At 36.4% G+C, this 25,133-nt stretch overlaps 1 protein-coding gene across 3 annotated transcripts in view; it reads left to right on the plus strand.

Annotated features, from left to right (window-relative positions):
* CEP350 (centrosomal protein 350) overlaps positions 1-25,133 on the plus strand; it is a 174,643-nt gene that overhangs the window by 112,357 nt on the left and 37,153 nt on the right. For all 3 annotated transcript variants that reach the window (XM_023728085.1, XM_004372876.2, XM_023728084.1), the window contains 2 exons: positions 2,129-2,286; positions 14,114-14,313. In XM_023728085.1, coding sequence (XP_023583853.1) covers positions 2,129-2,286; positions 14,114-14,313 — 358 coding nt within the window. The remainder of the gene's footprint in view (positions 1-2,128; positions 2,287-14,113; positions 14,314-25,133) is intronic.

Below are 25,133 nucleotides of genomic sequence, written 5' to 3' on the forward strand. Positions count from 1 at the left end.
GTCACAATGTTCTTTATAGAAAAAGATAAGTTCAAAATCATATGTTGCATTTAGTTTCATGTCTTTCTGGTTTCCTTCAGTCTGGAAAAGTCTGAGTATTCCCTTGATTCTAATGACTTTGACACTTTGGAAGATTACATACATGCCAGTTATTTTGTAAAATTTTTTTAATTTGGGTTTGTCTGATGTTTTCTCATGATTAGATTCAGGTTGTGCATCTTTGGCAGGAATGTCACAGAAGTGATGTTTTGTTCTCATTGATCACCTGACTAAGGTGGTATCTGCAAGACTCACTGTAAAGTTACTCTCTTTCCCTTTGTAATTAACAAGGGCTTTGTGTGGAGGTATTTGAGACCATGTAAATACTCTGTTCCTCCTTACACTTACATTTATTCTTTTATTTATATCAGTATGGACTCATGAATTCCTATTTTACTCAGCGTTACAGTCAGTTACTGTCATTATTTGTTTTGGTGCTTACTTTGTACTAAACTGAGCTAGTAGGTTTCTGTGTCTTTTTGACATACCCCCATTAGTCTTTGAGCACTTCCATGTTTTCTGGAACAACAAGACGTTTCAGAATCATCTTGTGTTTTCTCTTTCCCAGCCTTGGAATCAGCCAGTTTTCTAAAGGGTCCTGGTTCCTTTTAGTGAGGAAAGCTAATAAGAAACCAAGATCTGTGCTAGGCATGCTCATTGCTATTCAGGTATTGCTGCTCCTAGCAACAAATCTAGGGAATGTGAATGAATGAATAAAATATACATACACATTTTACGTGTATATTTCTATATGTATAGATATTAAAAGTCATGAGTTGATACTGCTATCTGCAATTCCAGTCAACATCGCAGGGTTCATTCTAGTTTTCTCTCTTTTGGAACTGCCTTCTTTGGCAGATACCCTGCTAACATTTTCCTTAATATAGATAATGATTTGATCAATCCCCCTATATAACCACTGCCACCCCTTTCCCCATGCAGATGACCTCTGACCTTGTACCAGCTCATCCCCCATGTGGATGACCTCCTCATCCCACTTGGCACTGAATTCCCCTACTTCCTCGCCCCTTCTCTGTAATTCCCTTTACCCTCTTTGAACCCTGCTATACATGCAAGGAAGTTCTCTGTGGAAATGCTTTCCACAGTCTGGGCTCATGACTCGCTGTATTGGATCGCCACCACATGGGCATCCTGCTTGCCCACTCCATCTGTGACTCCTCACACAGGCCACCCTCCCATGTTAGATGCCCTCTCATCCTACTCAGGTTCTGATACCCCATTCTGGGCCCTTTTGTCACCCTCTGTCTCCACATGGACACCTGCCTTCTTCTGCCCCATCTAATGACTTGAGGACTGAATTGTTCAGAAAGGGAAAAGGTAAGGAGAAGGGCTGTTCTTTGATTTTATTATCTACGAAATAAAAACAGTCATAACTATCCCTACCCATCTTTTTGAAAAGTTATGAGAATAAATGACTATTTGTGGTGAAGATTTACCAAGCAATTAAGGTTTTACTTTTTGCTTATCAGAAATGTCTTGATTAAACCAGTAGTTCCTGTTTTTTTCATTATAAACTTTTTAATTTGTGAAAATAATGGTTTTCCATAAGGAATATTTATAGAAAAAAAATCCATCGCCCAGTATGATTAAAATAAATTTTATGTGTTCTCTTCATTCTTCATGTCTATACATATATGTTTTATATAGTTACAGTGTCTGTAATTTTGTATTCCTTTTGAGTGGTTCAACTTTAAAAAATTAGAGAGGACATTTAGATACTAGATTATTAGTGACAGAAGGTTTTTTGATTTCTTACATGTCTGTTTTTTTTTAAGTTATTACACTTTGTGATACAGTTTTACCGCTTAAATAATACCTTAATTTCAGCTATTATTACAAACACTGTTTTGAGGAAAAACTTAATTTTGAATTGACGGTGTTTAAGGTCATTTTAAGGAGTGCTGGTCTCATCCATGAAAGAAAAGACCTGGCTGTCTGCTCCCATAAAGATTATAGTCCCTCATATAGGGCTGCTCCGAGTTGGAATTGACTCAATGACACCCAACAACAAAATCACTTTAAGACTTTTAAATTCCAGAAAAATTATAACACTTCTTTTTGTTTCCAGGAGTCTCATAGTGATGATGATACAAAGGATAATAAGACAACTAGTCCTGGGCCAACTGACTTAGAAACCCGTAGTCCTTCTCCTATTTCAATCTCCAGCAGTGAAACTAGCAGCATTATGCAGAAACTGAAGAAAATGAGAAGCCACATGGATGAAAAGTAATTCACTTTTATAAATATCTTCTGTTTAGTTTCGTTGAAAATATAGCAACAAATAATATTTTTAATGTACTTCATTATATCAGATTGATACAGCATAATTTTTTGTGGATTCAGTGCCATTTTAGCAGAATTATTGGATCAACTTTGAAGTCAGCTAACTGTAGATCTTAATTATAAAACATTTTTCCTCAGTTTAATACAGACAGGTTTCTTATAAAAAACCAAAGTAGTATTTCCACATATATCCATGACAATGTTTTCTCTCTTTTTTTAGTAAAAGTTATAATTAACTGTAAAAGTTAATACTTTCTCTGAAATCGGGGAACATGTCTGTTGACTAGGGAGAGCAACTAATGATATATCCCAAGATCTAATCCTGTGGCACTCTGGCAGTTCTTAGGCTTATTCAAACAGAAGGGTGAAATTTTAACCTTGTGAATAAGTGTGAGTTGCTCATTTGAAACTAGGAGTGCTGAAATTCTCTTGGGATATTGAATGTTATGGCAGTCTTTCAATTTCACCCTTAAGTCAGTTATGCTACCATTCTTCTAAAACATTTCTAAGCAGTATTTCTTAAAGGCTTTTTAAAAGAAAGTTACTCCTACTTAGTTGTAGCTCAGCTTTGACCACATAAAATGACATTTATATAATAGTTTACTCTTTGGGGTTTACATTTAATTAAATATGGTTATGAAGTAGCTGCTGGTAGATCCTATCCTTGATTTTGTTACCTGTACCTCCATATCTAGCTTTCTTGAAATCCACTAAATATGGAAAAGAGGCCTGTTTAAAAATTTTTGTTGACTACCATTTTTTTTAAGTTAGAAATTTGAACCGCAGATTTAACTTAAGTTGTGTCTTGATATCCTTTGACAGTGTACCACACATCAAATTTAATAATGCCCTGTATTAATAATGTGACACCAAACCGTGACTTAATTAGTTTCTGAATTAGTTTCTGTCAAGCAGTTATAAGTCAAACCCTTATTTTCTATAGGCGCAGTGTTATACATTGGCATTTCATTGCTAGAGAGCCATTTCATAACAAAAATTGTTAAACTGATAATGAAAATAAATTTTTAAAAGTAAAAACAAAACTTTAAAATAAAAAAATAGAAGGGGATAAAACCAAATACTATTATGTAAATATTCCGTTTTGATGATTTCCAGTGGGATAGACTAGTTAAGGCTAAAGTGTAACTTTCACACTTAATTGTAACTTTTAATAAATGAAAGGAGAAAATATTAATTATAGGTGCATATACAATACAATTTATTGAAGTTTAGACTAAAGATGCTGTCTTCTTTTCCTGATAAAATTTTCCAGTAGCCAGCATAGGCATGCTCTATGACTCCAGGGATCTCTGAATTCAGAATTAGGATAAACTGTTCTGTAAATTTTTATCACTGATTTGACACTTAAATCTGCTTCCAGATGTCTTTGAATGGTAAATGTTGGGAGAAAGACAGCTTCAGGAATGATTTCTTCATTGATCCTTTGCTCTTCTATTTCATTAAGATCTTCATTGCCAAGTTCTCTGAATAATATTTTAATAGTCTAACCACATTTGTAGAAGAAACTGCTAATCCAGTGTATGTGAGGTCAATCAGTTAGTGTGGTGTGCTTATGTCAGATTTTGTAAAAAGCTTTAAAAATCCTAACAAATTCAAGGTTAGATTTACTGATTTTGTTCCAAATTTTGTTATTTTCACAGTATCCAAAATATTGAAAACCTAGAATTTTTATGTAATTGGTTTACCTTTCCTTGTCAACAGTAAACCTTTGAGAAGTTTGTCAGAGAGACTAGACCTTGAAATGTTCTGTGACTTCATGATTTATTGTTTGAATCAATGCAGTTTTGTATTTGGGGTAGGGATGGGGTATGGTCAGTGGTGGCAAAAAACAAAAAAAATTAATTTTAATGTTTGGATGATAGTGCTGAAATTTGAGGAGGAATTGGAGTGTTTTCCAAAATTAGCAATGCTTTAAAAAGGAAGGTTATTGTTAGTGAAATGAGTTTTGACCTCTGGAACAAACTAGTGTGAAAATGTTGTTGTTAGGTGTCATTGAGTCAGTTCCGACTCATAGCGACCCTGTGTACAATAGACCGAAACACTGCTGGGTCCTGTGCCATCCTCACAATCGTTATGCTTGAGCCTGTTGTTGAGGCTGCTGTGTCAGTCCATCTCGTTGAGGGTCTTCCTCTTTTTTGTTGACCCTCTACTTTACCAAGCATGATGTCCTTCTCCAGGGACTGATTGCTCCTGATAACATGTCCAAAGTATGTGAGACAGAGTCTTGCCATCTTTGCTTCTAAGGAGCATTCTGGTTGTACTTCTTCCAAGACAGATTTGTGTGAATACTAGTCCTTAAATACTGTTTAGATCACCAAAGCTTTAGAATTCGATCTCCTTAAATGATGTTAGAATGTCAGCTCAATAAACAAAGAATGGGTTGATTTTATAGTCATTTGCTACAGTGGACACCTAACAACAGAATTACTTGAGCTTTTGCTACTTTGTGTGCTATAGATTTGCAAAGACATTCACTTCTAAGAAATTCCTATTTATTGCTACAAAACACCTGTCAAAGAATAGTTTAAGTCTGGCTAACTTTTTGAGGAAAATCTTCATTATGTATTATTTCTCATTGTTATCCTCTGAACTCTGATTTTATGACAGATATTTTTCTAAAGTGATCAAACCATTCTTGGCTACAATGAAACGTTTTTTTCTTTTATTTTTCACTGAGATGCCAATGCCTTTGTTAAAATTTATATTTGTAATCTATGACTTTCTAGATCTCTTTTTTGAATTGACATTTTATAAATAATTTCTAAGTGTAGTGGAAAGCAAAACATTTTCAAAATATGAAAATACAGTTGCAAAAGACACGTAGTCCTCAGTCTTTTTTGTTATTATTGGTAAATAAAATCTGAGTCTTGTTCATTACTGTGAGAGGCATTATTTACAATATGTGGGTTATCTATAATGGTGAAACTGATTTCCATGGGATAGAGATCATACAGTCAGCTCTTCCTGTTATTTCTTACCAAATCCATTGCAAGGAAATTATTTACTGAACAAATGAAACACTGAAAGAATGATGCTCTCTTGATTTTAAGTGTTACATTACTAAAGTAGGAGACAGTGCTTTCATTTGTTGATAGTAGCTTGCTCTTCCATGTTACTTATTAATTATACATTTATTCCCTCAGCGATTATTTGTTGAGAATTATGTGACTCTTCTAGATTCTGAGAGATACAAAGATAAATCAAACATAAACCCTACCCTTAAAGAGTTTATTATAGTTTAGGTGAAAAAAGAACAAAGTGGCAGGTTCCTTAGAGAAGTACATACCATATTTTTACGCAGATAATGCATGCCTTCTACGCTTGTTTGCCAACCATGCCCACCCCCTATGAAGTATTTTCACAAGTGCTTTATGCTGTTTTTTTACAGCAACGTGTAAAAAAAATTGGCATAGTGGTGCTTATAAAATACCTCACAGGGAGAGGGCCCAGCTGGCAAACAAGCATAGAAGGCATGCATGATTTGTATAAAAATACATTATAGATCAATTGCCAAGGAAGTTCAGAAGAAAGAGAAATCTTTACTGACAAGTGTATTAAGAAAATTTTCATGGATGAGTGTTTAGAGTTAAGTGCAACTCCAGCATATATATTTTTCTAGCACAAGAAAAAGCAAAACAAATCGCATATACCCCTACTCCTCACTTATCTGCTATCTCGTTATCTGACATTTCACATTTATGACAATAGTAAAAAATCTCCTGTCCGGCCACTTTGTGCGTTAATGAGGTGGCGGGGATGGCGGCAATGGCTGCAGAGCGTCCCCTCCCTCGAGGAAGGTCCTTGGACGGCCTCCAGGAAGCTGGACCTGCTGGCGGGGACACTGTGACCAGCTGCCATGTGGGGCTGGCTTCCTCCATGGCCATGGCCTCTGGGCAGACATGCAGGCAGCACCGAGCTGGTGGGCGCCTGTTCTGGGTTCACCAGCTCCTATGTGGCCTGAGGCCCTGCAGCTCAGAATTACTGTGGGGGGAAAGGAGAAAGAGTCATCTGAGAGGGTGTTTGGAAGAAATGCACACGAGTTTAATGACATCCCAAAGTGAGCCAAACTAGGCCTGAAACCTCCACCTTGTTGGTTCTGGGTGCGTAGCCAGGTTCCCAGTGCCCTCACAGGAAGCCCGGGCCTGGACGGCAAAACAGGCTCCAGGATTGTGAATGAAGGACTTGCAAGGGTGGGAGTGGAGCCCTGGAGACAGTTTTGCATGAGAAGCTGTGATCCAGAACAGGAGGAAGGTGAAGTGGTTAAGCAGTGGGCCCTCCAGTCACAAAGCCCAGCTTTATCCAGCTTTGTCTTCTCCAAGCCTCCTTCTCCACAGAGGGAATAATCCATAAGTGGACTCATCACAGTGATGAGCACATCAGTAAATCTTAGCGCTTATTATTTCTATGTTCATACTTTCTAAATTAAAAGAATCAGACAAATGAATGGTCTGAAAACAGAAAAAAATAAAATTCTCTGTTTTCACATAACGACGTAGTCTTTGGAACGGAACCACATCAAAAAGTGAGGAGAGTGGGTGTAGTTATTTTTTTGTTTGATCATTGCAGATGAAGATAGCATAGAAAAATGAAGCCTATAGTCACAAAACATTTTAAATATTCCTTTTATTCCTCCCAGTTTGCTTAGAAGCTGTTAAAGGAGCAAAATTATTTTTAGATAATCAAAAATGGTAAACAGATAAATATTTGTGATATAGTTCTGTCCAAAAATATTTTATGATGTTGTCAGATCAATCTGCTAAAACTATCAATTTGCTGAATTTAAAAGATTAAAGATTTACAAGGGATGGCTTTTGATAATCCATTAAAGGAGGCATCTCAGTTAGAATTATTTTGAATTATTTGTTAAATATCATTACCTTAAATTAGAACTTTAATTTTCTTAGAGAAGGCTCTAGTCTAAGTGTAGTAGCTGAATAAATTCTGATAGTCTGATTGTATTTTTAATTTCTGTACTTCCTACTTCAAGAGTAATGACATTATTTACATATATGCTAGTAATTAGACCGTTTTAAATAATAGATAGGTTTTGTTGTAGGGAAAAAAACCAAAATGCCTTTTCTTTTAGGTCAGTACTATTCATATCCGCATTTACCTCTTTGATTATCATTAAAGATGCCTAAGAACTTGAAAGAATTAATCCATTTTAAAATGTAAATCACTATACTCCATTTTCACTTATGACAATATAGAATTGAAGAATTATAAGTCCAGGGGGAAAATTAAAATGATTTAAAATACAGGTTTTTGTTTGTTTTGTTTAATATATCTTTCAAAATTAAAGGATTTTAGAGCTGGAAGTTTCATTTTAAATTTAGATCATAATTTTCTCTTTCAGATTATAGTTTTATAATCTGTTGAAACACAATCCACAATTATATTTGCTCAGTGGAAAAACGTGTTGAGGTATTTTTTAAAAAGTAGGAGAGAAAGAAAGAATAATAAAATATTAGAACTAGAAGGACTCTTAACTCATCTGGCATAGTCCCTTCGCTTTACATGAAGAAATTGAGGAATTTGAGGCCCATAAAGATATGTCACTTGCCTGAGATCATGCACATAGCAGAATGGCAAAGACAGAACTAGAAGCCTGCTCTTTGGACTTCAGCTCCAATATTCTCACCACTATAGAACACCATAGGGTAAGCCAAAGTCTAGAATATACATCTTTCCATAGTAATGGAGACTTTTGTGAGCATCACTTGAGGCTTGTTCAGTTAAAGTTAGTTAAGTTAGCATATCTGCTTTCAACCTAATGATTTTTTTTTAAAAACTACATTGATGATGACTGTTGTCTTCAATATAAACTGACCTTTCTAAATAGTATTTTTTGTAAATTAGAAAAGTGCTAGATGGCTGATTACTGGAGTTGAATAGCCACACAGCACAAGTTTAGAGTGTGAACATGTGATTTTAAAAGTGAATTAAAGAGTGCCTTCTGGGTGGTGTCTGGCGTCTGGGGTCTTAAAAGCTTGTAAGCGGCCATCTAAGATGCATCAGTTTGTCCCAACCAATTGAAGTAAAGGAGAACGAAGAACACCAAAGACACAAGGTAAGTATTAGCCCAAGAGACAGAATGGGCCACGTAAACCAGAGACTTCATCAGCCTGAGACCAGAAGAACTAGATGGTACCTGGCTACCACCAATGAACATCCTGACAGGGAACACAACAGAGGGTCCCTGATGGAGCAGCAGAACAATGGGATGCAGAACTCAAATTCTAGTAAGAAAACCAGACTTAATGGTCTGAGACTGAAGGTGCCCTGGAAGGCATGGCCCCTAGACTCTCTATCACCCCAGAACTAAAACAATTTCCGAGGCCAACTCTTCAGACAGGGATTGGACTGGACTGTGGGACATAAAGTGATACTTGTGAAGAATGTACCTCTTAGTCAAGTAGATACGAGAGACCAAAGGGGCAGCTTCTGTCCAGAGGTGAGATGGGAAGGCAGAGAGAGTTAAGAGCTGGTTGAATGTTCATGGGGAGTCGGGGCAGAGGGGACGAGTGTTCTGTCGCAGAATGGGGTGAGCGGTTGGGGTCTCATAACAATGTATGTTAAAAAAAAAAAATTTGTACAGGAGACTAACTTGAAATGTAAACTTCATTTAATTACAACAATTAAAAAAATAAAAATTAAAAAAAGAGTGCCTTCTGGGAAGATGATGGCATGAGCAGATCAATCTAAGATCCCGAACCCCTAACCCCATCCCATGAGCACTAAGAAAAGCAACTAGAAATCTGTCATCTTAACTCTATAAGAATTCTGAAAGGTATGCGGAGGATTGTGGGAACTAACTGCTAGCTGAAACAGTAAAATGGCGGCTTTTAAATGGTAGGAGATTTTTTTTTCCTACTGTCTCCGTCCCTTCCTCTTCCTGTGTGGCAGTAGTGGAAGCTGGCACAGCAGAGGCAGACTGTAGTTCGCGTTCTCAGAGGGTAGTCAACCTCTGGCTCTGGAGACTTTGCTGGTGGACCATTCAGTGTATTTGTTCTGATCTTGTCTGGGAGCTGCATGAAGGAGTGAAGTGTAGTTCTGGTCTGTATTGCAGCTAACACTGCATGAGAAAATGAGCGGTGAGCAAGCACTGAAGGCTGTGACTGCATGAGAATTTCTTGGAGAAATTAGTTCATCTGAAAGTGTCATGTGTATGGGGGGAATTGAAAAAGCCACATACATGCCCAGAGCAAACACATTGTAATATTCTAATGCCCTGGATTCAACAAAAAGTTAGAAGGCACACGAAACTGGAAATAGTGGCCCATTCGAAAGAACAAGATGAAAGAAGAAGAAATCTTCTCTGTGGAAGCCCAGATAGTGAACAAAATAGAAGTCTTTAAAACAACAGTGTTAAACATGTTAAAAGAACTTAAAAAAAAAGAAATAAAGGAAATCGAAAATGATACATAAACAAAACAAGAATATTAATAAATAGGCAATATAAAAAGAAACCAAACAGAATTACTGGAGATGAAAAATACAGTAAGTGAAATGAAAATTCAATAGAGGGACTCAACAGTATATTTGAGCTGGCGAAGAAAGAATCAGGATAAGAATAGGATAAGCAATTGAAATTATTGAGTCTAAAGAGGAGAAAGGATCAAGGATCAAGAAAGCTGAGCAAAATCTTATGGAATTATAGGACACCATCAAGCAAGCCAACATACACACCATGGGAATCATGGAAGGAGAAGAGGAAAAAAGGACAGAAAGAATATTTAAAGAAATAATGGCATGTGACAAAATCCAACACCCTTTCATGACGAAAACGTTCAACAGACTAGGAATAGAAGGGAAATTCCTCAGTAGGATAAAGGACATACATGAAAAGCCCATAGCTGTCATCATACTCATTGGAGAAGAACTGAGAGCTTCCTCCTTAAGATCAGGAACAAGGCGGGGATGCCTGTTCTTATCACTATTATTCAATATTGTACTGGAGGTCCTAGCCAGAGCAGTTAGGCAAGGAAAAGAAATAAAAGGAATCCAGATTGGAAAGGAAGAAGTAAAACTGTCGGGAATTCGCAGATGGAATAATCATGGTCTTATCTATATATAGAAATTCCCAAAGAATGCATAAGAAAGCTGTTAGAGCTCATGAATGAATTCAGCAGAGTTGCAGGGTACAAGGTCAACACAAAAAAATCAGTTGGATTTCTGTATACCAGCAAGGAGCAACCTGCGGGGAATGAAGAAAACAATTCAATTTACAATGGAATCTAAAATAATAAAATACCTAGGAATAAATTTAACAGGGAGATGAAAGACGTGTACACTTGAAAACATAAAGCATTGCTGAAAGAATTTAAAGAAAACCTGAATAATATGGAAATACATTTCATGTTCATGGATTGGAAGATTTAATATTGTTAAGATGTCAGTACTACCCAAAACAATCTATACCTTCAGTGCAATCTCTATGAAAATGCTAACAGCCTTCGTTGCAGAAATGGAAAAGTCAATCCTCAAATTTATATGGAATTGCAAGGGGCCCCAAATTACAAAGTAATCTTGAAAAAGAACAAATTTATCATTCACAAATTTTGTTTATATCTTACTTGTGTAACATCTTGAAGGATATTAACTGTATGTGAAGTGCTGCTTCTTTTATCACAACTTTATTTTGTTCAACTTTTAAAGGACACCCTTTGCTTCTAGAATACATTTAATTAAATAAGGAACCTATGTTTCTGGGAGGAAGTTCTAACTTTAAGGTTAGGCTTAAAACTTTTCTTACACTATTTTGTAAACTATTTTATTTTCATTTTCTGTTAGCCATTGGATCACTGATGGCACGTTGGTTGAGAGCTTGGCTGCTAACCAAAAGGTCGGCAGTTCCAATCCATCAGCTGCTCCTTGGAAACTATGGGGCAGTTCTACTCTGTCTTACAGTGTCGCTGTGAGTCGGAATCGACTTCATGGCAGTGGGTTTTATTAGCCATTATTTCTGTTTCTCATTTCTAAACTAGAGCTTTTGAATATGCTTAATCTTTATAAATGAAAAATAAATTTTGAGTACTTGCTGTAATAGAGAAAATTATTGCCCTCTATATTAGTAGGACCTAAAAAAAATAAAATTGCGTATTTTAAAGTTTATTTCACATGTTCCAATATTATTTTACTTTCTGTACTAGGTCGTGCATGCATTTAGCAGTTACGTACTTAAGAGGGTGGGTGATCTTTGAATGTTATGAGTAGTTTTTTTTAACCTTTTGCCAAGTACGTTTTTTTTTTTTTTAATATAATATTTCGATAATTGGCATCAAAATAAGTTTACTGAATATTCATAAAGAATGGCAAGGAAGATTGCATTGTCTTACTGAAATTTGGCAAAAGTGTTTTTCCTTGAAATTTGGTGCAGAAAATCAGGGCAATCCAGATATGAGTATGTATGTGTGTCTGTATAAATAAATGAAGGGGAAGTATACTAAGTTATATGTGGGAAAACAGACATTGAAATAGTCTGCTATTTAAAGACATGTGTCGGCAATATGGTGCATACTTTTTTAAATCCAAATGAGTGGCTGGATTTATACCTAGATTTTCTCACTTCTGTGAAATACTGATGTTATTCCTTGCCCTTCCAAGGCAATAAATGTTGCCTTGATCTATAAGTTATTGTTGTGTGCATGTGAACAGGAGCGTGCTCTGTCAAAGAGAATTAACCTTTTCAGATTATTACTAGGCTGACTTATTCACATATATGTAACGATCTATGTACTATTACAAAAGAGGAGAATTTTATTTTTTCTACTTTTGTAGCTTTAACATACAGAATTTTCTCCTTACCTTTAACATTATAATTGAGCTGTCCACAGCATGATTTTTTTCACTGACTGTATTTATTGGGACTAGCTCACTTTATTCTTAATTATGCATTCTGATAGTTTATACAGTGGGTACTATATTTCAATATGGTTATTTAAATGTACCTTTGTTAAATATAAAGCAAGGCACCTCTGGTAGGTCCTGTTAGCAGTAAGTTTTATGTTATAGATATGAGCAAGATATTTTTACTACAGACTGATATTTTAAATTATTATTTCCAAGTTAGATTGTGATGGTTAAGTATGTAAGAAAAGTGTAATACTTTTTTATTTCAGGCTTATAGTTATAATAATCATTTGCTCAGGATTGCATATGTATGCAGAGTTGCTGATATACTAGCTTCATGGCCATAATTGTTGTACTCTATGTTAAAGGTTATGGGAAAACTTATTTAGCCCCACACTGTACTTCTCATTATTTTATGTACAAGCAAGTAAATTTTCCTGAAAACATAGATGGTGGTTAGCAACATCTGAGAAGAAAGGCACGTTTATTCAGAAATCATTGGCAATATCTATAAAAGTACATGTTTTATGTGTCACAGAATATAACACTTGAACTGAGTAGCTTATAATGTTATTCAGGAAGCATATTAAAAATTCTTCATTCAGATCTTATGCTTTCCCTTTCTCATTCTTTCTGCCTCTTGATCTCTTGGTTTGAAAATCTTCCTCCTTATTTTGTAGACACTGCTCTCCTGTTCACTACTTCTTCTCTGTTTTTACGTCTCATCACTGGGCCTCTCTCAGTGTCTGTTTTCCCAACCTTCATCCCAAATTCCAGCTGTATATCTACAACCAGTTGGTCAGGTAACTTTGCACCGTTTTTCAGTGCACTCTTTGATAGAGCATGCTCTGTTCTTTTTGTTTGTTTTGTTTTGCTTTTCTTCTTCTTTTTTTTTTCTTTTTTAACAGCCTGGAGGCTTCTTGTCAAATGTCCCATAGACTTTACTCTTGTTTCCACATTAATTTGACATGCTGACTATTCAAGAAGTGGAGTGACAGTTCTTGTGCTTTTTATGAAGTGTTCGTTGGATGCATCAATACCCTTTTGTTGATTAACCACTACTATAGATCTAACACCAAGAATATGAGCAGCCTGCCTTTTATTTTTTGTCATCTGCATTTGAGAAGAATTCAGTAGTAGCTTTTTAACTACTCAAATAACATTTCCTAAATCAGTAGCTTCTAACCTTTTGAAGCTAAGATACGATAGGCCATTGAAATTCAGAGCTAGGATTCAGCTGAGAAATTTGAGATATTTGGTGCATACTTTTGCTCAAGTAAATAGTTAAACGTTTGACTGCATAAGGCATCTGACTGTGATGCTCAGTGTTCTCTGCATGAAAAAAAGATAGATTATCATCTGACATTGCATCTATTAGGTAATGGGAACCAAACTCACTAGACCTGAAGCAAAGCCAGAATGAACTCAAAAATAAAAGTAAAAAAGGGACATGAACATGTTTTTTGTTTGTTTGTTTTGTTTTGTTTGCTTGTTTGTTGTGGGGGGTTGGGGTTTGTTTTTTGTTATTGTTTTTGATCTTTGTTGTTTGGGGTTTGTTTTCTGGTCAGAGCCTTCAGAACAGATTCCTTACGTCTTCTGTTATGAAATGAATCACATATGAAAGATGAATATATAAGTCATGGCTGTCCAGATAGTCCAAAGATATTTTTTTCCTTTGCTAATCCTATAAACCATTACAATTAAAAAATAAATTCTTTCAGTTTCTGAATAAGTTGACTCATCAATCTTCTATTATGGCAAACTTTTTCCAGAGAGAGGAGTATTGTGAATGTTCTGTTTTGCACAGCTTGTTGATAAGGTAATGAGTGGTACAGCTCTCAGAGTGATTTCTGCCTACAGGCATGTTCTCTCACTATTTTTCATGGTGTGGCCACAGGTTTCTGACAAAGCGAGAGCAAAAACTAATGCAACGGCGACAGCATGCAGAGGAGCTGCTAGAGTGGAAGCGGCGTCTAGATGCAGAGGAAGCAGAGATTCGTCAAATGGAAAAACAAGCTTTGGCTGCCTGGGACAAAGAATTAATAAAACCTAAAACCCCTAAGAAAGAACTGGAGGACCAGAGAACAGAACACAAAGGTAATAAATACTAACTCTGTTCCAAATATAAACTAAAGCTTAACATATTTGAAAGGTGTATTTCATTATTTTTAAAAACGTAAATGATTAAGGAGGAAAAAGGCAGAACAACTACAAATGCTGTGGAAATTAGAAAGATAAGAGAGTATTATGAACAATTTTATGCGAGTACATTTGAGAACTTAGATGAAATGGGTAAATTTCTTTAAAAGTACAGCTTTACCACAGCTTACTCAATAAGAAATAGAGGACATTACTAGTACTTTGACCATTAAAGAAATTGTACCCCAGTAGCTAAAAATCTTTTTACAAAGACTCCTCTGGCTTCACCAGTACACCAGACATTCAGGGGAAAAAATTCCAGTCTTATAATTCTTTTCTTTTCCATAGAATGGAAAAGGAGAAGATATTCCCCTACCCATTTTATGAGGTTAGCATTTAACTTTGATACTAAATCCAGAAAAGGACAATACTAAAAAGGAAAAGGCCAATCTTACTTATCCTAAATAATATGTTAGTACACCAAGTCCAATAATATATAAAAATCTAATACTTCATGACCAAGTGGGGTTTAGCATACATTAGAAAATTTAAAAAATGACAGCCATACACAGATCAGAGAAGAAAAATTACATGATTATCTCAGTTGATTCAGAAAAGGCATTTAATAAAATTTTTTAAAAAAAGTTTGTGATAAAACAAACCTCAGATTAAAGTATGAATAGAAGGAAATTTTCTTACCTGATAAAAAACCAAAAATCCAAACCTACCATAGAGATCATACTTAACGATAAAACAAAGAATATGTAACAGAGATTAAAGTTACGTTAGTTATCTAGTGCTGCTGTAACAGAAATACCACAAGCGGGTGGCTTTAAAGATCAAAAATGTATTTTCTAACAGTTTAGGAGGCTAGAAGTCTGAATTCAGGGCACCAGCTCTAGGGGAAGACTCTCTCTCTGTCAGCCTTGGAGGAAAACCCTTGTCTCAGGTTCTGTAACCCTGGTGTTCCTCAGTTCCATGGTGATCTTACCATGACATCTGTCTTCCCCAGCTTCCTTGTTTCTGTGTCTATGCTGCTCCTTATAACTCAGAAGTGATTATGTTTAGGGCATACCCTACACTGATAAGGCCTTATTAACATAACAAAGAACCACCCTTTTTTTTCCAAATGGGATTACATCTACAGGTATAAGGGTTAGGATTCAAACATATATTTTGGGGGGAAACAATTCAATACATAACAGTACTTAATGATGAAACCAAACCTACTACAGAGATCATACTTAATGATAAAATATAGAAAGCTTTCCCTTTGAATTTGGGGACGTAGGAGAAGGATGCCCTTTTTCACCTCTTCTGTTGAACATTCAGTGTAGGTTCTAGACAGTTCAGTAAGGCTAGAAAAAGTAATAAGAGTTATAAGGAGTGAAAGGAAGAAGCAAAATTCTCATTATTTACAGATAATATGGCAGTGCACATAGAAAATCCAGAATCTACATGTCAGTTATTAGAATTAATAAGTGAATTTAGCAAGGTTGCTGGATATGAAATCCATAAACAAAATCAATTGCAGGTCTATAAACCAACCAAATAATTGGTTAGAAAAGTCTAGTTTTTAAAAAAGATACCATTTGTAACAGAAACACAAAGTGTAAAGTAACTAGGAATAAAATTAACAAAAAATGTACAGGATCTCTAATGGAGAAAATTTTAGAATTTTACTGGGAGACATTAAAGAAGACCAAAATAACTGGGGAGCTATTCTGTATACACAGATTCATAGAGATGTTAATTCTCCCTGAACTGATCTGTAGATTCAAGACAGTTTAGATCAGAAACCCAACAAGGTTTATTTGTAGAGTTTGACAAGCTCATTTTAAACTTTATATGAAAAAGGAAAGGACCAAAAATAGAAAAGACACTTCTGAAGAAGAACCACAAAATTAAGGAACTTACTTTACAAGATAGCAAAATTTCTAAAGTTGTATGTAGTAATGAAAACAGTATGATGTTTGTACAGAGATAGACAAATAGACTAAGGAAACAGATTGCCCAGAAAAAGACCTGTGCCTATGTGGGAAGTTGACTTATGACACGGCAACTTTGCAGATCATTGAAGAAGTGAAGTTGGATCCTTACTTGACAGTGTAAAAAGATCTCTTCGAAGGGGATATAAAGACTTAAATGTGAAAATCAAAACTATATAACTTTCAAAGGACAATTATGACACCAAGGAAAGGAAAATATTTCTTTAAAGTATTATTTATACAAAGTAAAAACCGTAAAGGAAAAGATTGATAAATTTGGTTTCAATAGATATTTGTTCATTATTACATCATAAAGAAAGTAAAACAGCAGAGAAGATATTTGCAACACATATGACTGACAGGGAAATAGTATTAAGAATATATAAGCAACTCTCATGAATCAATAATAAAAAGACAACTGCATTAAAAAAAAATAGGCAAAAGAACTAGCACTTCACAAATTAAGAACTCAAATGGCCAGTAAACCAAAAACCTGTTGCAGTTGAGTCGATTCCAACTCATGATGACTCTGTGTGTCAGAGTAGAGCTGTACTCCATAAGGTTTTCAATGCCTGTAATCTCAGGGAAGTAGATTGCCAGGTCCTTTCTTCCATGACGCTGTTGGGTGGATTCAAACCTCCAACCTTTCGATTAGTAGCCAAGTATAAACTGTTTGCACCACCCAGGAACTTTAAACAGCCAATAAGCACGTAAAAAGATGTTCAGCTTCATTAGTTATATAATGATGTAATTTGGCAGTTACATAATGATGTGGTATGGCAATTATGTAATGATGTAATCATCCTCCATTTTGTGATCTGATGTCATTCACCATTTTCGTACAACACTGATTTTCACATAACAACCCGGTCTTTGGAACCTAACCAAGTTGATAAATGAGAGATGGGTGTATTCGTTTCCTACGGCTGCTATAACAAATTACCACAAACTTTGTGGCTTAAAACAACAGAAATTTATTATCTCACAGTTCTGGAAGCCAGAAGTCCAAAATCAAGATGTTGGCAGGGCTGCACTCCCTCCTCAGGTCCCCTCAGGGACGATCTTTTCCTTGCCTTTTCCAGCTTCTGGTAGCTATCAGCATTCTTGTGTCTGCATAACTGCTGTGTCTGCCTCCGTCTTCACATGGCCTACTCCTCTGTGTCTCTCTCTCTTATAAGGACACTTGTCATTGGTTTTAGAGCTCATCCAGATACCCAGGATGATGTCATCGTGAGATCCTTAACTTAATTACATCTTCAAAGATTCTTTTTCCAAATAAGATCACATTCACAGGTTCTTGGTGTTAAAACATGTACATATCTTTTTGCATTAAACCCATTACAATACCCATAAAACCTTTTGATATGTAAGTGGAACAAAAAAACTTCAGTGTAAGTGTAGATTGTTAAATTTAGCTTAGAAAACATTTTGACAGCAAAAGTAATAAAATAAGTAATAAAAGTGAAGATACACATATCCTTCAGTTCAGCAGTTCCATTCCCAGTTATGTATCCTAGAGCAGTGGTTCATAAAGTATGGTTCGTGACACCAGGGGAGGAGGGGATCTGAGCCTTTCAGTGGGTCTGGAAGGTCAAAATTATGCCTTTCTCACTCTGTTGACATTATACTGATTGTGCAAAAGCAATGGTGGATAAAACTGCTGCTGTCTTAACATGAATCAAGGCAGCTGCTCCAAACAACTTGTAGTAATTGTATTCTTCACCACCCTCTACTCACAGTAAAAACGTGCCAGTTTTATTTAAGAATGTCCTTGAGTAAGCAGTAAAAAATACTAATTTTATTAAATCTCAGCCTTTGAATACATATCTTGTTTAATATTTTTTGTGACTAAATATACATAAAATGCTTACATATGCTGAGATATGATGGTTGTCTTAAAGAAAAGCACTTACGTAATTGCTTGAGTTGCAAGTTGAACTAGCCTTTTTTTTTTTTTTTTCAGGGAACACTGTCTTTACCTAAGTTATTAACTGATAAACTGTAGTTATTCAGACTTGGGTATTTGGCACACAGTTTCTCAAAAATAAATGAAATAACCCTGCCTCTTCAAGGAAAACAACTGACAGTACTTGTTGCCAGTGATAAAATTAAAGGCGTTAAGTGAAAATTAGGATTTGGGAAGTGTGGTATACCCTACCATGGGCTTGACAGCTTCCCAATACTTAAGAGACTTTTCTGATATGATGGGTGGTGATATTAATGAAAAGTGATCTTTTCATATTGTGTGAGGAAGCTTGGCAACATTTGTCAGATCAGCATAATTTAGTGAACCAGTATTTTCCAAACGACCAAGACATGATCATACAAAATTTTGCACAGTTGAAAGATCCATTCAAAGTACAAGGTGTAGACCAATGGGTTTTAATGTAACAGGTCATGAAAATTTTATTGAGATGGTTTCATATTTCATATTACAGCTAACCTTTTAGAAACTACCATTTGTCAAGGTTTAGTATAGTGTCAAAAAGACTATTCACAATTCTCTGTAAAGATTATTAGAGTACTCCTTCCTTCTTTAACTGTCTGTGTGAGGCTATTAGTTTCCTAGGGTTACTGTAACAAATTACTACAAATTAGGTGGCTTAAAACAATAGAAATTTATTCTCTCACAGTTTTGGAGGCCACAAGCCTGAAATCAAGGTATTGGCAAGGTTGGTTCCTTCTTGGGAGCTCACAGGGAGAATCTGTTCCATGTCCCTCCTAGCTTCTGGTGGTTGCTGGCAATCTTTGGTATTCCTTGGCTTATAGATGCATCATTGCAAAGCCTTCCTCCATTATCACATGACATTCTGCCTGTGTGTCTGTGTTTTCACATGCCCTTCTTACAAGGACGCCAGTCATTGGATTTAGGTCTCACCCTAATCCAGTATGACCCTATCTTAATTTGATTATATCTGCAAAGACCCTATTTCCAAATACAGTCACATTCACAAGTGGTGAGGGTTAGGAATTCAACATATCTTTTTGGAGGATTTCAACCCACAACAGGCTAGATTTTCTGTATTTACTTCAACCAAAGCAACATATCACGACAGATTGAATGCAGAAGCAAATATAAGAATCCAGCTATCTTCTGTTATGCCAGAAATTGAGGATATTTATAAAAATGTAAAATAATTTCTCTCCTTTCACTAAACTTTTTATTAATCTAACTATTTTAAATTTTTTAATGTTATTTATGTTAAGATGTAGTGGGTTTATTATTCTTACATGAATAAATATTTTTCATTTTTTAAATTTTAATTTCCATTATGGTAAATATTGGTAGATAGAACCCACATAAACTAAAGCTCTTTGGAATCCTCAGTTATGTTTAAAAGTGTAAAAGAATCCTAAGATCAAAAAGTTGGACGACTGCTGTCCTAGAGCAAAGTGTTTCAAATTTTGGGTTGTGACCCATTAGAGGGGTATGAAATCAACTTACTGGGTTGCAGTCAGCATTGTTTAGAGTTGAGCTAGAACAGAAAATGTCCCTTGTCACACAGTAACAGTAAATATTATGGTGAAGGTTAAAAAAAGTCTGAAAGCCACTTATCTTAGTCACCTAGTGCAACTATAACATAGATACCACAAGTGGATGGCTTTAAAGATCAGAAATTTATTTTCTCACTCTTCTGAAAGCTAGAAGTCCAGATCAGGGTCTCAGCCATATCGATTCCTTCGTTGTCAGTAGCCCCTGGTTTTCTTTGGTTCCATGGCTTGTAGACAATCCTTGCATGGTATCTGTCTTGCTGTGTGTCTGTCTGTCTGTCTGTCTTTGTTTCTGCTGCTCTTTATATAGGTTTAGATCCACCCTATACTGGTATGACTTCAACTGATTGATCACATTACATTAGATTGCATTGTGGAAGGTGATTACATTATGTTAGATTGCATTATGAAGAGAATTACATTGCATTACATTAGATTTAAATACATTACATCCATAGGTATAGGGTTAGGATTCCAACTAATATTTTGAGCAGACACAATTCAAGCCATACCATGCTGCCCTGTGGCCCCCCAAAATTGATTCCTTCTCATGTACAGAACACATTCAGCCTATCACATTATTCCCAAAAGTCTTAACTCATTCAGTATCAACTCTTAAGTCCAACCTCTCTATCTTCTGAATCATCTAAACCAAGTATGGGTGAAACTTTGGGTGTATTCTGTCCTGGGACAAAATTCCTTTCCACCTGTGGACCTTTGAAACCTAGAGTACAAGTTATCTGCTTCTGAAGTACAATGTTGGAATAGACATAGGGTAGACATAAATGGCAGAAATTGGAGGGAAAGAAGGGGTGTGGGTAGCAAGCAAGTCCAAAACCCAGGAGAACAAAGTTTATTAGCTCTCAAGCATTGAAAATAATCCTGTTCTTCAGGACCATCTGGGCAGTAGTCCCACTCTCCAGACTGTGGGCATTAGCCACAGTCTTCAAACTCTGGACTGAAGCCTTTCGGCCGTGGAAATCAGCACTGCCTTCTAGGCTGTCTTGGACAGTGACCCTGCTTCCTCAGCTTTGGGCAGCCCCATTTCCCTGATCCACTGAGTGGTATCCCCATCCCTTCAGCTTCAAGTGGTTTTGTTCTCCTGGCCCACAGACACAGCAGGCCAGCCCCCTCAACTTTGGGTGGTCCTCATTCTCAGGGCCCACTCAAACTGCAGCCCCACCCTCCAGAACGAAGGTGGTAGTAGCAACCAGACCCGTTGAAACCTAGTGGGCAGTGACTCCACCCTTTGAAACCTAGGAGGAGGCAGTTCCACCCTTGTTCCTTCCAACAGTTCTGCTGATGTCTGAACTGCTCTCAGAATGGTGTCCGCCTTCCTTTTTTTGGAGGACAATAGATGTTCACAATCAAGTAGCTCCATTGGCCTGTTGCCTGCCTAGAATTCCAGGAGGCATACAGCTTTCCTTTGTTTCATCCTGTCTCTGTTCCTTGCAGTCTAAGGTGACAGGATTTCTGTTGTGGTGGTTGATTAGATTCATCAGTCACAGGCCTGATCTCTTTAGCAAAAGATTGTGTAGCCATACCTTTAGTAAAAGTTCCAGGGTGCTTAATTTGTACAATATAATTTCCCAAATCCTTACGTTCTGGTTTCACTCTGCACAGTTTATTTTTAAGTCCATCTCTTTCCTCCCGCATTTTACTATCAGCAGCAAGGAGAAACCATGCAGCTCCTTTAAGATCTTGCTTAGAAATCTCCTCAGCCAGATACCCAAGTTCATCACTTACAGGTTCTACCTTCCACCAAACATTTGAATATAATTCAGACAAGTTCTTTGCCACTGTATAAAAAGTATTGCCCTTCTTCCATTGTCTAGTCACATTTCATCATTTCCTTTTAAAGCCTTACCAGAAGCACATTTAATGTCTACATTTCTAGCAACATTCTGTTCATGATGATAGAAGCTTTCCCCATAGCTCTCATTTTTTTCTGAGCTCTCATCAGAATCACCCGTAATGTTCATAATTCTATCAGCCGTCTCTTCAAGGCAGTCTAGGGCCTTACTATCAAAAGCATCAAAATTCCTCCAGCCTATACCCATTTTCCAATTGCAAAACCACTTCTACATTTTATGTGTATAAAATGTAGTGTTGCTGTAACACAAATTCCACAAGTGAGTGGCTTTAAAAAGCAGAAATTTATTTTCTCATACTTACCGAGGCTTAAAGTCCAAAGTACAGTCTCAGCATGTCAATACTTTCCTAGTCGGTAACCTCAGATGTTACTTTTCCGTTGGCTTGTAGACAATCCTCATATGGCGTCTGTCTTCCCTTGTGTGTGTGTGTGTATACTTCCCTGTAACTCAGAAGTGATTAAGTTTAGAATTCACCCTATTATACTAGTATGACCTGAGCTGATTGTTCACATTACATTAGATTGCATTATGGGGGTTGATTGCATTACACTACATTTTATGTATAGGTATAGGAGTTAACATTCCAACACATATTTTGAGGGGCACAATTCAATCCATAAACCACTGCTGTAGAGAAATTCTTACATATAAATACCAAAAGGTATATATGACATTGTTCATAGCAGCAATATTTGAAATACTAAAAGAAAAATGGAAACCACCCAAGTGTGCGTATAGGAGAATGGATAAATAAATTGTGGTATATTCACATTTTATATCATGCTCAATGAAAATGAAAAATTACAACCATACAAACCAACATACAAGAATTGCAAAACAAATCTCGGAAGACTACAAGCAGTTTGATTACCTTTATAAAAAATTTAAAAGCGTGCAAAACTAAGTGATGTATTATTTAACTATATATGCCAACCAATAACTAACCAACCAGCTGTCGTTGAGTCAGTTCATACTCATAACAACCCCACGTGTTTTAGAGTGGAACTGTGCTCCATCCATAGGGTTTTCATGTCTGACTTTCGGAAGCAGATTGCCAAGCCTTTCATTCTGTGGCACCATACACGCCAAGTGATTCATAAAACGAGTGATACAATAGATTAATTCACCTCTTCTTCTTTTCCTCAACAAATTTATCCCTTTACATTTTTTCCCAAGTAAACAAATCTATTATTTCTTAATGAAAGTCATTGGGAAAAATATTTGTGTTATAGAAGTTCATTTTATAGGCAGCTGTGTTAGAACATACCTGTTCTAAAAACTAAACAATACCTATAAATTGTAAAAATTAGCATAATAAAAATGATCTGAGGTTATACAGTATTTGTCCTTTTGTGATTGACTTATTTCACTTAGCATAATGTCTTCCAGCTCCATCCATACTGTAGCATGTATCAAGATTTCATTTCTCCTACTGACTGAATAGTAGTCCATTGTATGTATGTACCACATTTTATTCATCCATTCATCTGTTGATGGGCATTTAGGTTTTTCCATCTTTTGGCTGTTGTGAATAGGACTGCAATGAACATTGGTGTACAACTCTGTTTGAGTCTCTGTTTTCAAGTCTTTTAGGTATATACCTAGGAGTGGAATTGCTGGGTGATATGGTAGTTAAATAGTTAGTTTTTTGAAGAACCACCACACTTTTTTCCACAACATCTGTACCATTTTGCAGTCCCACCAGAAATGGGTAAGGGTTCCAGTGTCACCACAATCTTGCCAACATTTGTTATTTTCTTTTTTTTGATAATCTTAGCCTTCCTAGTGGGAGTGAAATGTTACCTCATTGTGGTTTTGATTTGCATCTCTCAGATAGCTAATGACACTGAGCATCTTTTCATGTGTTTGGTGGTTATTTGAATGTCCTCTCTGGTGAAAGGACAAATATTGTATAACCCCACTTATATAAAAAGTCAGTAAAAGGCAAATGTATAGAGAACAAAGTTTATTAGTGGTTACCAGGGGTAGGAGGGAAGGGGAAAGGAGAAAAAAAGGGGGAGTTAACGGCGATGGAAATATTGCATTGATTAAGGGTAGAGTTGCACAGCTGATTATTTTACTTGCTGTCAATAAGTTGTACATCTGTAAAAAGTTGAAATGGCAAAAGTTGTATGATAGATATTGTTACAAATTGAATTATGTCCCCCCAAAAATATATGTTGTAAATCCTAACCTCTGTGCCTGTGGTTATAATCCCATTTGAGAATGGGTTGTCTTTGTTATGTTAATGAGGAAGGATTAGTGTGGGGTGTGTTTCCTGTCAGTCTCTTTTGAGATAAAAAGGACATTAAACAGGCAAGCAAACAGAGATGGGGGGGAAAAGAAATGCCAAGCCAAGTGAAGATAGCCCAGGAGCAGAAGCTCAAAAGAGACAAGAACCTTCCTGTAGAGCCGGCAGAGAGAGGTAGTCTTCCCCTAGAGCTGGCACCCTGAATTTGGACTTCTATCCTCCCATATCAAAAAGAATTGGTTGATGTTCGGCCATTTCAGGAGGTAGCATATGATCAGGAACCAATAGTACTGAAGGAAGAGGTTCAAGCTGCGCTGAAGGAATTGGAGAAAACAAGGCTCCAGGAATTGACGGAATACCAATTGAGATGCTTCAACAAACAGATGCAGTACTGAACGTGCTCACTCATCTATGCCAAGAAATGTGGAAGACAGCACCTGGCCAACCGACTGGAAGAGATCCATATTTGTGCCTATTCCAAAGAAAGGTGATCCAACAGAATGTGGAAATTATTGAACAATATCATTAATATCACAGGCAAATAAAAGTTTGCTGAAGATCATTCAAAAGCAGCTGCAGCAGTACATTGACGGGATACTTCCAGAATTTCAAGCCAGTTTCAGAAGAGGACATGGAACTAGGGATATCATTGCTGATGTCAGATGAATCCTGGCAGAAGCAGAGAATACCAGAAAGATGTTTACCTGTGTTTTATTGAGTACGCACAGGCATTTGACTGTGTGGATCATAGCAAATTATGGATAACGCTGCAAAGAATGGGAATTCCAGAATACTTAATTGTGCTCATGAGGAACCTATACATAGATCAAGAGATAGTCGTTGGAGCAGAACAACGGGCTACTGCGTGGTCTAAATTCAGGAAAGGTGTGTGTCAGTGTTGTGTCCTTTCACCATACTTATTCAGTCTGTCTGCTGAGCAGATAATCCGAGAAGCTGGACTGTGTGAAGAAGAACGGGGCATCACGACTGGAGGAAGACTCATTAACAACCTGTGTTATGCAAATGACACAAGCTTGCTTGCTGAAAGTGAAGAACACTTGAAGCACTTACTGATGAAGATCAAAGACCACAGCCTTCAGTATGGATTACACCTCAACATAAAGAAAACAGAAATCTTCACAACTGGACCAATAAACAACATCATGATAAACG

Source organism: Trichechus manatus, unplaced genomic scaffold (genome assembly GCF_000243295.1).
Source record: "Trichechus manatus latirostris isolate Lorelei unplaced genomic scaffold, TriManLat1.0 scaffold00021, whole genome shotgun sequence".
Taxonomy (NCBI): domain Eukaryota; kingdom Metazoa; phylum Chordata; class Mammalia; order Sirenia; family Trichechidae; genus Trichechus; species Trichechus manatus.